We start from the raw sequence: 15,942 nt of genomic DNA, 5'->3' as shown, positions 1-15,942 counted from the left end.
CCTCAGCATCCCTACTAGGATGAATATTATCTATTTTCCAAGATACTAAAAAGATGCTTAATGTTTTATTTACTCAGAGGGAAGGGTCATGCATGATGGAGGATGACCCTGTTGACATTGAGAACGAGAACGGTAATCGCTTTGAGGAATATGAATGGTGTGGGCAGAAGAGAATACGTGCTACTACCCTCCTGGAAGGGGGGTTCAGAGGTAAATTTCCCTTCTTAGTTCTTAAAGCTAAATTACTTTGGGGGAGCTTTTTGATATTATTAAATGTTGTACTATTGATAAATAGAATCTTACAAGCTATAAAATGCATCTGTTTTCAGTGTACATTGAAACTTGCATTTTTGCTAATATAAAAAATTTTTTTTCCATCTGTAAAAACGAAATTAAATGGTTGGAATTACAAATATTACGTTAATATTGAGATAGCATCAGTCAAAGTTGGAGAGATATTGCCAAAGGCCAATCAGTTTCAGTGATACTCTGCATTTTAAAATATTACGAAAAATAGCATAGTAAATAGCCACAATCTACAGTGCGAAAGCAACTTTATCAGCTGCTGTTGATGTATGGAAGTTGACAGCTAAGTCACTTTAGCACCTGCATAAAATATTAAAGGTCCAGTTATGCATTTATCACTCTATCTTTTTTAAGTCTGATAAATGACAATTCACCAACCTGCCATACACCTCCAGCACTCCAGCCCTGAGGGTTTCCAGACAAACACATCTTATTTTTCCTCTTTCTCATCCTTCCCCTGTGACAGGAAAAATGGCTACAAAGGAGTGAATGAGTTATGGTAAAATGTGACCTTTGTGAGTTTTATTGGTGAATGTAATTTTAACTGTGCACCTGGCTCCTTTCTTCTACTCAGCCTTTTGCTCTATGTCAGGATTCACTAAACTGATTGAGAACCTTGTGATTCTGTGGAAAATGTTGCATCCTTCCAAGCATGGAAACTGATATATTTCTCTATCACAGTTAAAGTTTACAACCTGTCGTGTGTAATAATTTGCATTTTAATTTAAAATATGCAAAGAAAATCATATTAGGGCAAATAGGTTTCAAAATTAAATTATTTAGTTAGAGTTATAAAGGATACTTCTAGGCAACTGTTCCTAGCTAGAATGATGCCAAAATGATGAAACCTGAGTAGTGACATCATAATATAAACTCTGTCCTTTTGTATATGTATTGCATGTAAGGGACAGTGTGGTGCATGGTTCACTTCCCCGTCCCCATCCTTCCCAGCCTCTGCCTATGGATATCTATGATGGTGTTCTCTTTTTCAGGTTTCCTTCATACTTTTCTGTGTGAATAAATCATGGCTAAAGCGGATGGGTCAGAGTTCAATCATTTCTTTTGGAGTGTTCATGTGTTCTTATGCAGTAATCTAATGATTTATTTTTGTCAGATATCCTGGTGTTATTTTCTGCAGCACAATAAACCAGCATTGGTAAATCTTCCCACCAAATCTTTTGTCACATCTCATGGATTTCCTGTATCAGCTTCAGGTTATCCTACTAATGCAAGAATTTTATTTTTGGTAAATAAGAGTTCCCTGCAAATAGAACATTCAAGAAGATAATTTAAGCTGCATTGGTATAATTTTAATTAGAGCAATTTTCCATGCTATTTTTATCTTTTTCAAATAATTTTCAGTACCCTAGTGGTTCACCCATTTGTTAGACAACACTTTGATAATACCTTTTCTTTTAATGTTAAGGGGAGAAAGGATTAAATATATTCAAGATAACATTTGCTTCCTGAGTTTCTGCCTTCTGAATATTCTTGATGTATTTTCACTGCCCTATTCAATCTCTTGATGTTTCCAAGTTCTTATATTAATGAATTAAAGATTAAGGAGTAATAGTACTGAGATTTTTACTTAAAGCGTAAGTTGTTTCTAAAACATATACTTGCAAAACTCTTGAACTGGGTATTCTATCTTAGATACTTTTTAAGAGTGAAAACCTACATTTATATCCCACTGTTAAAAAGAACATTAATATCTTAACTGATTTAAACCTGATTTTCCCCCCCTGAAATATTTCTTTGTGATGGCTTATGGTAGGCTGGATTCCCAGGAGGGCTCAGGTGCATTCCAGAAGAATAAGGGCATCTCAGTCCAAATACTTTGTGTTAGTCAAAGAGGGTGAAGACAGTCCCTCCCTAATAGTTTTCAAAGTACCGTATTTTTCAGACTATAAGATGCACCAAGATTTCGAAGTGGTAAACAAAAAAAAAGTTTTTGCCCTCACCAGCCCCCAGAAGCTCGCTGCAGGCCTCCCAAGCCCTCTGCGCATCCCATTTTTCACAAAGAGGGTTTGGGAGGTTTGCAGCATGCTCCTGGGGACTGGGGAGGGCAAAAACACTCCCATTTTTACGAAAACCAGGCCCATTTTTGTGAAAAACGGGCCCATTTTTGGCCTCCCAAATTCCCCATGCATCTTGTTTTTGCCCTCCCCAGCCCCCAGGAACACTCGGCAGGCCTCCCAAACTCTCTGCGCACCCCATTTTTGCAAAAAATGGGCCTGTTTTTGGCGAAAACGGAACACATGGGGCGGGGTTTCGGGAGACCAAAAATGGCTGTATTCAGTGTATAAAATGCACCAACATTTCCACCCTCTTGGGGGATGGAGTGTGTCTTATACTCTGAAAAGTACAATATATGGTACCAGTAGGTGCAGATAGTAGAGTGTTTCAGTTTGGCAAGATTGTGTCTATACATGTGGATCAATAAAGAACACAGTTTGCAAGAATTATACATCTTCCTTGATTTGGGGGGCCTGACATTTTTAGTAGTATAGTTTACACTTTGGGTTAAGCTATAATTTATTTAAATTGTGGTTTGCTGATGACTAGAGTTCATTGAGAAATCCAAATGTGTGCCTTATTATTAAAACAAACCATGGCTCAGAAAAACTAGGTGGCTCAGTGGCTAAAGACACTGAGCTTGTCGATCAGAAAGGTTGGCAGTTCGGCGGTTTGAATCCCTAGTACAGGTCTCCTGCGTGAGCAGGGGATTGGACTAGATGACCTCCAAGGTCCCTTCCAACTCTGTTACTGTTCAATGTGAACCTATCAACCATGATCTGTATAAATCTTATGGTATAGTAAGGCTGAAATTTGTATTTCACAGAAGCAGACTTGTTAGTGAATATCAGTTCATGCAGTTTATGAATTGCCTTTATCATACCATCTTACTATTTTTACAGTCTTGGCAGGTTAGTGTCATCTGTTTGGTTTTTCCCCCCGTTTTTGTTTAGCTCAATATTTCCTAAAATTCTGATAGTGAGGTACATTTTTCTGATTTTAAAAAATGGTAATCATTGTTTTACCATATGTACGCAAACACAAAGACTTATTTAGGTAAAATCCTGTGGTTGTGTAGAGGGCAGCTGTTGTTCTCCTTGAAGTGAAATTCACTCATCTTCCAGTTTGGAATCTTGGGTCCCCTATAGCAGCAAATACTATCCTTTGATGAAGGATGCAAATTTTTCATGCTCCAAAAGTTCTGTGTAGAAATCCCAGTCAGTGGAACAAATGTACCTATTGGACTTCTATATCTGCTAGGTCTTGTGGAAGATTATCTTCTATTATCTGTGTCTAAAGTTCCACATGGTGTTTGCTCCAGAACTAGAGGCACTGAGTTTTTATTGTTTTAATTTATAGTCCTAGTATTTATAGCAATTCCTCAGTAGTTTTCAAGAACAGCTGCTCATTTTCGTTAAGTGTTTCCACTGTGAGGTTATCCTTTTAAAGAATTACAGAGTGAGGCTCAAAAATGTTTTTTTTTCTTTGAAAGCTTAGCATTTTTTAACATGTCTGCTATTTGAAAGAGTGAGTGGGAGGGAGAACGGGTGACAAAAGTGCTTTATCTGAAAAGAATCATATTGGCTTTGTGCAGATAGAGGTTGCTGTCATCTCTTAAATGGCTTAGCGCAGTCAAAAGGCGAGCGGAGTTAAAACAGTGTCTTACATGAGGATCGATGGAGGAAACATGATGGTAGTAACTGTGAGGAAAAAAGGGTGAAGGCAGGAGAGATAACAGTAATGATTGCAGGGAAGGGATCTGGAAGCAGTTTTGTGGATGGTGTGTGTTGTTGTTTTTTTTTTAGGGCAAGCAACCTGTCTCGAAAGGGACGAGTTGGTTCCCAGAATGTGGCTGCTTCTGTGTATCTAATCCCCCAACAACCCTCCCTTGTTGTCACAATTGAGCTATTTCATTCAAGGCCTACAAGGTTATCTTTCTGGATATGTCAGTATCACTTTTATGAGAGTTTTGGTCAAACAGCATCTTGTGTCATTCCTTTAGCCAAAGTAAGTAAATGGGGAAGGAGCAGTACTTCTGAATGGCACAGGGGAAGAGCCATCTACTGCTGGGAGGGTGGGGGGAATGGTATGTCAGTTTATCGATTGCACCTTAGCCAGGAGAGCTGCAGGCATAGCTCCGTGGGCATGAGCAGCCACACTCCTAATGTGATTGAAAGGCAGTTAAAATGGCGGTGACCTTTTCAGGGGGAATTAGATTGCCTGCCAAGAGTGGTTAGAGGGAGTGATAACGCCAGCTTGAGGAAGCTGTCCAGGCAACTTCAGAGAAAGAGAGGGAGACAGACAGACAGGAAAAGCAAGCCAGCAACGTCCCATTTAAACTCTGAGCTCTGCTGTCTGATAGAGTTGAGATTGCTGCCCCCTCCAGATATGAAAGGGTTGGAAAATGTAGTTAAGTTGTCTTTCTTTGCCATTCCCGTGCTAAATCTTTAAGTATGACAACAACTGGTCAACTCTCTGTTCACTTGACATTCTTGGCTATTTCAGTTGCTTTGAAATATTCATTAAAACGTTGTGTAAGGTTTTAAAAGACTGATTATCAGAAAGCTAAGATGAACTCTGCAAGATCTTTTCTTTATGAGCAACCTAGTATAACATTGTATGTTAGCTTGAAGGTGCTGATAACCCTGCTAAAAAAGAAGCCTTACCTTTCTTGGTATACCATATTTCTTTGCAGGAAAGAGTACTACCTACAGGAAGCCTATTAACTAGTATGTCTCCGAATTCCACATACGATAGATAGGAAAAGGGTTGCCATTATGCCTTTTCTCTAGTTTTTCTTGGTTCCTAGATTCTGAACTCAGTGGACTGATAATCTGATCAGCAGGTTTCTTCTTAATTTGCCAAGTGAAAGACCAGCACAGAACCCTAATTTTCTGCAGTAGCAGAATTTTTCATGGTTTCATCTGCACTTGTTATGACTGTTGGAGAATCAGACTGATTAAAATATAAACGCCAGGCATTTCCAGCAGATGGCTGTCATCCAACTGGTGGTTTGCAGCTAATTGAAATGTTTTTTTGGTGTGGGCACTGATGTCACAGTATGCTTGCTGCAAAAAAGTGGCATCAACTATAGCAATTTTTCCTTGTGAATGTGTATAGGAACTAGAAGCTTTGTAAATATTGTATTAGAAATGGTAGAGCTCTCTCCCTGTAATGCAGGAAACAAACCATAATGACAAGTTCAGTTTAAGCATCTGATTTTGTCCTGCCGATATGGGAATAGATTTTTGCCTGTCCTTTCTCATTCTTCTAAGATAAAGGCATAAAGAAGTAATACAATCCTATACCTTATTATCATTTATGCCAAATTTGTGGGGGTATCATTTTTTCATCTCTGGAACTCCAGAAGAAAGGAAAATGGCTTTGCAGACTGTTCTATATAAAGCTATGTGGCCTGTGTTTGGTTTTATTAATTTCTGATTCTATTAATTTGTTACCTGTTGTCCTTAATTTATGACTGGTTGCCTAGTGACTATTCAGTTACAACAAACCCCAAAAAAGGTATTTAGTACTCAGATTCAAAGTTATGGCATTTACAGTCATTTGCACAATCTCATGGTCACAGGATTGTTATTTACAATGTTTTTGCAGGAAATCATGTTTACTTCTGGTTTCTGGCAAAAATGTCCCATAGTGAACAATGGGTTCACTTAACAATCATGGCATTCGCTTAACAACTGCTGCAAAAAAGGTCATAAAATCGTGTGCTGTGACTCGCTTAAAGACTTGTCATGACTTAACAATTCAGAATAAGGGCTCATTTACAATTATAATTCGACGACTACCTATAGTTGGTTTTTTTTAAGTTGTATTGCTATTTAAGATTATATCAAAGAGTGCTGGCCAGTGATATTCCTGCAAGTTATAAAGACATTTCAGGTGACCACTAAGGAAATAAAAGGAATCTCTAATATGTACAGATCTTTTCAATACATCTGTAATTAATTCTTGATATTCATAATTCTCAATTGACCTACTTTCAACTTGACAATAGGAAATGAGGTTGAAAGAATGTCAGCAGAGTAACTTAAGATAGCTTCATAATTCCTTAATTACTTTTCTTTCAAGTTAAAAGATTTCTTACCTGAGGGACTATTCCTCAAGTTCAATGCTTATTTTTGTCTACAATTGGTTTTTAATTCTTTGCATTTTTAAAGCTTACAGCTGAAAATCTAGCATACAACTAACAAAGCCACTTAAAACAAATCTTGTAATTTTCAGTCTTTATAGATTCTTGTAATCCTCAGATGTATAAATATGCTTATATAGTACTTGGTTTTTTTATTTTCCTTATCAAGTATCTGAGAATAAATATAAAAACCCTGTCAAGTTCAATTTTATCCTCTCAGAAATCATTCTGCATGATTGTTTGTGTATTTATCTTGTTAAAATTATATATAAAGCTTAATATTTATCTTAGGATATAATATACGTTGAATTAATTACATACCTCAGGATGACTAATCTTGTTTATTTACAGTATTAAGAGCTATTTAGGATTCAGATAACTTGCAACTATGTCCTACATCATTTTTACTTATCTACTTTGTGGTGAATTGTGTGGATTGTATTTTAATTTTTTTGTATATTTTCCAGAAAGATAAGAAGAAAATCATGCACCAAGAAACTATATGTCTACATAGGCAATAAATTGAATTGAAATATTTAGCTATGTACATTTTGTATAATTAATATTATACTTGAAACAGAATTTAAAGGCGGGAAATTTTATAAGCATTAATGAACAAAATATGTTAATTTCCCACAATATTGCACAAGTGACTTTTGAATAAATAAAACACGTTTTGGAAGAAATCAAGATGATAATTCCTTAATTGCATAGAAAGCAGAATAAATAATCCAGAAGATGGAGATATAAATATGACTACAATTTACTTCGCCTGAGGAACAATTTAAGACCAGTAGCATTTCCTTACAATTCTACTCTTCTGTAACTTTTGAGTAAAATAAGTTATATATTATCAGTACAAATATAAATATTATATTCAAAGGTCTATAGAATACAGTATTTGTTGATGATATGATGTCCACTGTGCCTGAATCCCTGAAAAGTAATCTTGAAAATGACCAAAATTCTGTGAGATCACCACTACTTGTAGGATGCTGGCTTTTACAGGTATCATCCTCCAAATATCAGTGTTGCCCAAGGCAAAATCCAATGACAATTTACTTTCTTTCGTAGAACTGAAAAGGCTACTGATTCATGTATTATATGATAAGATCTCATAAGGAAAGCAGCCTGGGCATGCTCTTAAATACTCATATTAAATTGTAATGCAAACCTGTTATTCTGTCAGCTAGGAAGAGAACAAATGTTTATGAATATTCTCAATCATCCAGGTCATGGTTGTCCCAAAGATGCTTTTCAAAAGGCAACTGGACTTTCTTGATTTTTTTTCCTTGAAAACGTTTTGCTTAAAGGAAGAAAACATTTGTTTTCCATTGAGTATAGTAGTGCAACTCTTCAATAATGTATAATGAGGCCTTATGTTGCCTTTCTTGGCAAATATTTTTGGGTTCACTGTGCTTATTACTCTTCTGTGTCCTTCTTAACAAGTAGAAAAAGTGAGAAAAGTGCCATCACGAAATGAAGAAAATGTTTTATAGTCAGCCTTTATATAAACAGCATAGTCTTCAGGTAGGCTAGGTTTTGAACTTAATATTTGCAGATTCTATATATCCATAAAAAGATACCTTTTCACTAAAGTTAAATATGGCATTTTATTGTTATGAAACCTTTGTGAGGTAGAGTAGATGAAGATTCAATGATTTGTTTAGGGCTACCCAGAATATTTTATATCATGTAGGGATTTGAGCTACAATTCCCCATGTGATAATTTTATGATTTCTAGAAATTTAACAATAATTAAACACATCTTTCTGGTAAATAACTTAGTTTTTAAAGTAGCAGATAAGTATAAAAAGCAAAACTTTACTCTAAACATATTCAGCATTCCAATAAAATATCTTGACTTACACTAAAAATGTAGACAGAAACTGCACATCACTCTCATAGCAAATATTCAGATCCAGGCAAAGAATATACCATTTATGCCTTTACCAGTTCATTGGTTTTCCATATCAAGAGTTCCCTCCATGTACAAAGTCAAGGGAGAAAAATCTTTTTCCCTGATATTTTAATTTTGCACTATACAGAAAACCATTTTTTATACTTGGGGAAATTTTGTTCTTTTTTTTAAATGTCACTGTTTACAGAAGAGTGGATTGAGATCGGTCTGTTCTTGGGTAATAATAAATATTCCCTTTACACTTCAAAATATTTAGCACTAAAAGCTGAGATTGGGATATTGTTGCCAACTTCGGATTCGTAATCATAATTCATCTGTTATCAAATTCAATCAAATAGTAATGAAAATAGGAGCAGGAGGTTGAGCTAGATGACTTTTATGATTTCTTCCAACTCTTATTCTAGCAGGAAAAAAGAGACGTAGAGGAATGGCTTAAAACCAGTGGTGGGATTCAAATAATTTAACAACCGGTTCTCTGCCTTAATGATTTCTTCCAACAACCAGTTCACCAAACTGCTCAGAAAGTTAACAACCGGTTCTCCCGAAGTGATGCGAACTGGCTGTATCCCACCACTGCTTAAAACCCTAACCCTAACTTAAAAGCCATTCCATGCTGGAAATTGAGATAATCCACTTTGAATGTATATTTTATTTGTCGCTAAACTGGCAAGAAATGTTTAACTACACTTGGCATTTGCAGCATTCTTGCTATAATTATGTATGCACACATTCCTATTTTCTGAATGAAGGTTGCAGATTCTAATTCAGTTATTTTTCCCTCTAGCCATCTGCCCTGAACACAGCCTCTCTCCTGGGTTTTGAAGTTGCCTTTCAACCATATCTGCAAAAATATTGAGACTATTTAAATAACATTTTAAAATGCAGTTGTTATGCTCGGACAATATTCCTTTTTTTGAGGGGGGGAGGTATTCTGTTTCCCCAAAAAGAAAGAAATGTGGTTCCTCAATGACTTGAAACTGCTACTTGTCTTCGCATGTCGTCTCTTGCACCAGGCGGTGAAATGCATTATTGAATAGTGCCCAGAAGGTGATTAATTGCATTTGACACACGCCAACTCCTTGCCTCCACACTGGATAATTGCATTGTCAACTATTCAGCAAAGTGGCAGGTGACACTGTTGCCAAATTGATTGTCTTAGCATTGAAGCTCCTAAGACTGTCAGCTTTCCAATCGATAGCGTTTACACAAGACACCGTGACTGCATCTGTAACTAATTTCAGTTTGAAACTGGCAAGACAGTGAGCTGCCCCTTTTTTCTGGCTTCATGTATTTAGTCACTTGTTTCCTTTACTTGTACTGCAGAGTTTATCTCAACTCATTGCCACTTCTTCCTTGGGAAGTAAATTCCTTTTTTTATTTCAGCATAACAGATAACAAAATCAGCTATATGTGCTGCTGACTCAAAAGCAGGAAGTATTACTCCAGATGGCTAATGGGTGGCCTTAGTCTTTACAGTCAGTTGCTTAATTAGTTGATTAATTACTAGTTTTCTTTCATCTTCAGGATTTTGATGACATTTAGTTTATAGTGAGTATAAAAGCTTGTTTTATGAAATGAGGAGCCATAGTCTCTCAAGCAAGTTTGAATGTATTGTTTCACAAGCAAAGTCCAGTGCTGCCATTGGGATCTGTAAAGCAAGACACTACTTTGGATTGCTTACCAAGCTTTCTGTTTCATGCTCTGCTGCTTTAGAAAAATCCTCCTCTCAGCTTTTCTATCCTCTCTATTATTGGCAGAATTGCAATGCAACCTGATCTCTGTCAGTGTTGCTTATTGATCAGTGATGTGACCCTCTTTAGTAATTCAAGATTACTCTAATTCCATCTTTCCTTTTTTCTTTCCTTTTTTTCTTTTTTTCCTCACGGGAAGGAGACACCTTCATGGAAATTTCACCAGTAGCTTTTGCTTGCAAATTTCCTTTAGGATGATAGTCTGCTCCAGAACAAACACAGAAATGTTCAAGTGTCTGTGGGTAAATTTTAGGTTGGGACAGTCCTGGAAGAATTGCCATTGCAGTTTAGATATGGGATTCTCTTTTCAGATGGACCCAAAGTGCGATGGAAGCACAAAAGAGCCTTATGCCTTTCTGTTATGAAAACTCTGAGATTTAGCTTAGAGAAACTGTCCAGTATTGAAGACCTATTTACTTTTCCTTTTAAATGTTTAAATCCAGTCTAGCGGTTGCTTTCAGTTAGGAAAAAGTCGACTTTCCTGTCTGTCTGTCTGTCTGTCTGTCTGTCTGTCTGTCTATTATTATTATTATTATTATTATTATTATTATTATTATTATTATTATTATTATTTCTATACCGCCTTTCTTCCAAAGGACTCAGGGCGGTGTACAGCCTGATTAAAAGCACAAAGACAGACAAAATTTAAAAATAATTAAAATTATTAAATAATTGGCTCAATTATAAAACCCCCAAATTTAAAATCCCACAATTAAAACCAATTAAAATCTTTACATTGATAGCCCGGCCTGGCGGAACAACAAGGTTTTGAGGGCACAGCAAAATACACGGAGATTGGAGATCTTACGCATTTCTGGGGGCAGCTCGTTCCAAAGGGCAGGGGCTCCCACAGAGAAGGCTCTCACCCTGGGTGTCGCCAGCCGACATGACTTGGCCGATGGCACCCTGAGGAGACCCTCTCTGTGGGAGCGGACTGGCCGGTGGGAGGCTATTGGTGGCAGAAGACGGTCTCGAAGGTACCCGGGTCCTGTGCCATGGAGCGCTTTAAAGGTGGTAACCAACACCTTGAATCGCACCCGGAAGACCACTGGGAGCCAGTGCAGTTCACGCAGGAGGGGTGTCACGTGGGCACAACGAGTTGCGCCCATAACCACCCGCATGGCCGCATTCTGGACCAGTTGGAGCCTCTGGGTGCTTTTCAAGGGGAGCCCCATTTTATTTTTATTTTTTTTTATTTTAATTTGATTTATATGCCGCCCTTCTCCGAAGACTCAGGGCGGCTTACAATGTAAGCCCCATGTAGAGAGCATTACAGTAGTCCAGTCGGGAGGTGACGAGGGTGTGAGTGACCGTGCGCAAGGCATCGCGATCCAGAAAGAGCTGCAACTGGCAAATCAGGCGAAACTGATAAAAAGCCCCCCTGGCCACGGCCGTCATATGTTCTTCTAAAGACAGCCGTGCGTCCAGGAGGATGCCCAGATTGCAAGCCCTCTCTGTGGGGGGCAAAGACTCACACCCAATAGTCAGCGATGGCACCAGCTGACTATATTGCGACGCCGGGAACCACAGCCACTCGGTCTTGGAGGGGTTGAGTCTGAGCCTATTTCTCCCCATCCAGACCCGCACGGCCTCCAGGCAGCGAGACATCACATCAAGGGCATTGTTGGGGTGGTCTGGGGTGGAGATGTACAGCTGACTATCATTAGCGTACAGGTGGACTTGTTAAATTCATTTTCAATGGTGCCATCAGTGTAGCTAATGTAACTCTTGCTTACCTGATCATTTATATACAACATTTATTTCAAACCTGATTACAAATTATTTTCCCTTTACTTTTTTCCCTAAACTGCATCCATATCACCACATGTTCTTGTTTTAGCTTGTTTCTTTAGCTGCTAAAATATCACAGATCGTTGCCAGATATTGTGCCCAGGAAATGAGTGTGAGTCCCAGCAGCATTAGAGCAATTTTCTTCATTTTTATTTTTTCTTGGAATAAGAGGGGAGAGTATGTTTCTCACAGGAAATAGAAGATTGACAATTTGGATGAAGAAACTACCCATATGCAAACCTAATGAAGCCATTCAGTTGACTTTCCTTAAGACTACCCCAAAATGCACCCTTAATGCAGTCTTCAGGCATGAAGCAAACATGCCAACTATTGAGGTCCAGACCTGGACCAAGTTTTTAATTTCAGGACTCAGAATCTTGTTTGGCCTTTACAGACTTGGTTTCTCTTCTGAATATTTAGGCCAAAGAACATGGAGAGGCCAAATCAGTAGTAAATAAAAGAATTAAGGACATTGATTGCCAAAATGATATCACCAATGCTCCTGAATTCTGCAAGCAAATGTTAGATACCCTCAAGCCCACTACTGCGGGGTATCTATACAATCTAACTCTAAGGAAATGTAGATGGGTCTTTTCCAGAGCCCGCTTTAGTGACCTTCCTTCAATACTCTGACAGGAAGATTTTATGGAATTCCTTATTTACAGAGACAGGTAGAAACTCTTGCTCATGTCCTCATACAGATCCTTTTTACGATGTTGCAGGACATGTGATCTCCCCAACCATTTCTACATTTCAGAGTCATACTGATAAATTTTATGTTTGTTACTGATATATTTATATTTGTTACTTTATTCTGACTATACTCGCATATCAAGTGGCCAAATATCTTACCTTATCAAGTTATACAACTGGGCAAATTTTAATTAGATATGTTGTTTTATTTTATGGTCTTAGGGTTTTTTTTCCTGGATGGCGATTCTCTTTTTCTACTGTAATGGTAAATCAAATATAATAAAGGATGAGAAAATAGGTGTTCCTCAAATGGCTGTTACATAGTTCTAGCAAAACAGTTAAAAAAAACCTGGTGTTTAAAGGGGGAAAAGCTTGAGCAAAACTCTCTTCCTCCAAATTGTATAAATTGTTTACTTAAATGGTAAAGCCTCATTTTATTTTTGATCGTTGAAATCTTTCAAGCTAGTCAGTTAAAAAGTAAAAACGGGTGGAGTTATTGATAAGGAAGGAACTGCTTAATGTTCCTGATGCTGCCTGGGAGAGTGACAGTTGGAAATACATATTGTAAACTTAACTCTTCAATCAGCATTGGACAATTCTTGTGGCATTCATGACCTTATGTATTCTTTACTTACAGATTTTTGCAATTTATAACGGTTTTAAAAGTTACCTGTAAGTGGCAATTAGCAACAGTATCCACAAATGATAACTACTTAAACACAGGTAAATATTAGGACAAATTCAATATTAAAAAATCAGGTTGAACAGCTCTGGAATAGCTGGAAAGTGAATAGTTGACCCCTAACAGTCCAGATGGTGGCTGTCTGAAGCTAATATATGCTACATACAGGACATATTAACCAGCAGTTGTTTTTTGCTGTTGTCAGTTAGACAAGTAGGAGATTTATCACTTTTGTTTATAAATGTTTTAGCTAAGAAAATAATTAGGTGCTTTAATTTTATTCAGTTTTAAAATTAGATTATGAGTTGCTGGCACAAATAATCAACCCAACTAAGGATGCAATTGGTACCTTCACCTTTCTGTCTTTTCTCTAGTGACTGATTGCAAAAGAACTTGCTTTTTTCATTGGCATTATTCGTGTTGTTTGCTCTCCACAATGAAGTATTATTATTTGTTCTGTAAGCCTAACTATGCAAGATGCATTATTTCTTTTATTTCATCCTACATCTGTGTATGAATGTAGTATAGATACAGGTACTCTTCCAATAAAAAGTACAGGATTTTGTAAGAGAGTTGGGTGGAGAGTCCACTTATTAAATGAGTCACTTTGTAGGGGACTCTAGAAATTATTAAAATTAATTTAATTTAAAATTAAATAGGCCTCCTTACATTTTGTAAAGAACCTGCTTTTATATAACAGCAGGAATATTTATTGTTTTGAACTCCTACAATGTTTGGTATTAACTTGTTTTTTTGGTGCCAGGGTCAGCTGCTTCAAAATCAGACTGAGCAGAGCTGTGAGCACAGTGCTGGAGGGCAGCTGTGCTCTCAGAGTAAGTGATCCTGATTTGTACATTCTGACTGATGAGGGAGAGTTTGTCTCCCAAACTGTCACAGGGTTTATAGAAGTGCCACTCAATACTGGTGCTGGAATTGCTTGTCGAGCAACTGACTACAAGAACAATGGGGATCAGAAACAGTGGTCACTTTGTTTTTCTTGGTTTAATAGCCCCAGAATCTGGCCTGAGTATTCATACTCGTTTGCTTGGACCTTGAAAGAGGCATTTTGGATTAAAGATGACAGAGAATAAGGTTCTTTAGTTCATTGGATTGGTTTTATTAGCAAGGATGAGGTTGTATACAGTAAAAACTTGTAAACTGGAAACATAAAGTAGTAAACATGTTTTTCTTGTGTAAATGACATAGGGGTTATTATCTAGAATAGACTATTGACAGTTATGTTTATATTATGTTTCTGTGCCCCTACAGTTCCAAGAATCATGGCAATTTATAACCAAATCATTAAATAAAACAGTATAACAAAGTTAAAATTATTACTCCTATCATAATTCAACAGTCATTTGAAATTAAAACTTTAATAATAATTTTCTGGACTTTATGTTTGAGGTGGAAAAAAATGAAACTGATTTTCAGTTTTACTGATTAGACAGATTTGTTGATAATAGAAATGGCTAGTTCAGTGATGGCTAACCTTTTCTGGACCCAGTGCCCAAAGCGTGCACGCACGCTTGTAAATGCGTGCATGCCCGAACCCCCAAAATGCAATGTGCGCACAACCCCACGCATGCATCCCGGTCATACTCACATGACATCCCCCACATGCCCCACACAGGTGTGCCCTGCGCATGAATGCGCGCCCCACATGCGCCTCGCTCATGCATGGCAGAAACCCGACAACCAGCTGGCCAGAGGGAGGTACACACACATGCGCGGCAGAGCTGAACTGGTGCAAAGGCTTGCATGCCCACAGAGAGGGTTCTGTGAGCCACCTGTGGCATGCGTGCCATAGGTTCGCCATCATGGGGCTAGTTTATACTATTATGTAAAAGTAAAAAGTTGAGGTTTGATGTTACTATCTTATTCTACTGCACCAAAGGGAGTCAGAAGTCAACGGCTTTTTTCCCCTCTTTTTTTCTACACTCTTTCCTTTTTCCCTCCCCTATTTTTTCTATTATTTTTTATTTATTTTTGTATTTTATATTATAAACTCATAAAAAGGACAATTTACAAGAAAAACTTTTTAATAATTATTCTTATTTTCTGTTTTAGCTTTGAGTTTGCTTAAGCTGCTGTTTGGCCATATTAGGTTTTTGTTGAGGGGGTTTTCCTGGATTTATGCTGTGTGCTCTCATTATTTCTATTCGGAGTGGTTACCTAAGATGGCATAGTATGAAGAATGTTATTCTGATTATTGCAAATTAGAAAATGTGATTTGAAAAAAGTCATGGTTAAATTCATTGATAAGCTCTATTAGCAATTGTTTGGTTATATTTATTTATCAAATTTAGCCGCCCATCCCCCCCAAAGGGGTGACTAGGTGGTGCACCACAAATAAAAGTATCATTTAAAAAATAAGGTGACTAAATATCCATTGCTGTGGAGAAAAAACACTATACCTACTTTGTGCAATCATATTAGAAGTTTGGCAGTGAGGCTGGGAAAATGGAATGGAATTTGGACCAGGATCCTAATGCCCTCAGATACTTGACTTCTATGAAGATTTTGTCTTCAGAAAAATTTTGAATTTTGGGCTTGGAATGTGTAAACTTGAAATAATGAGGAAGCCAATCTGAGTACATATTATTGTTTTTTCCTTATAAAAATAATGTCT

The 15,942-nt window shown here is 37.4% G+C and overlaps 1 protein-coding gene across 4 annotated transcripts in view; it reads left to right on the top strand.

The window, feature by feature from the left end:
• RNF220 (ring finger protein 220) overlaps positions 1-15,942 on the top strand; it is a 335,380-nt gene that overhangs the window by 269,682 nt on the left and 49,756 nt on the right. For all 4 annotated transcript variants that reach the window (XM_070941405.1, XM_070941407.1, XM_070941406.1 and 1 more), the window contains one exon: positions 78-210. In XM_070941405.1, the coding sequence (XP_070797506.1) occupies positions 78-210 (133 nt within the window). The remainder of the gene's footprint in view (positions 1-77; positions 211-15,942) is intronic.

The sequence above is a fragment of the Pituophis catenifer genome, unplaced genomic scaffold (genome assembly GCF_029215685.1).
Source record: "Pituophis catenifer annectens isolate HBS135680 unplaced genomic scaffold, rPitCat1.0.hap2 SCAF_3, whole genome shotgun sequence".
Classification (NCBI taxonomy): Eukaryota; Metazoa; Chordata; class Lepidosauria; order Squamata; family Colubridae; genus Pituophis; species Pituophis catenifer.
Note: the sequence above shows the minus strand (reverse complement) of the source record. Positions and strands in the feature narration are given on the sequence as shown.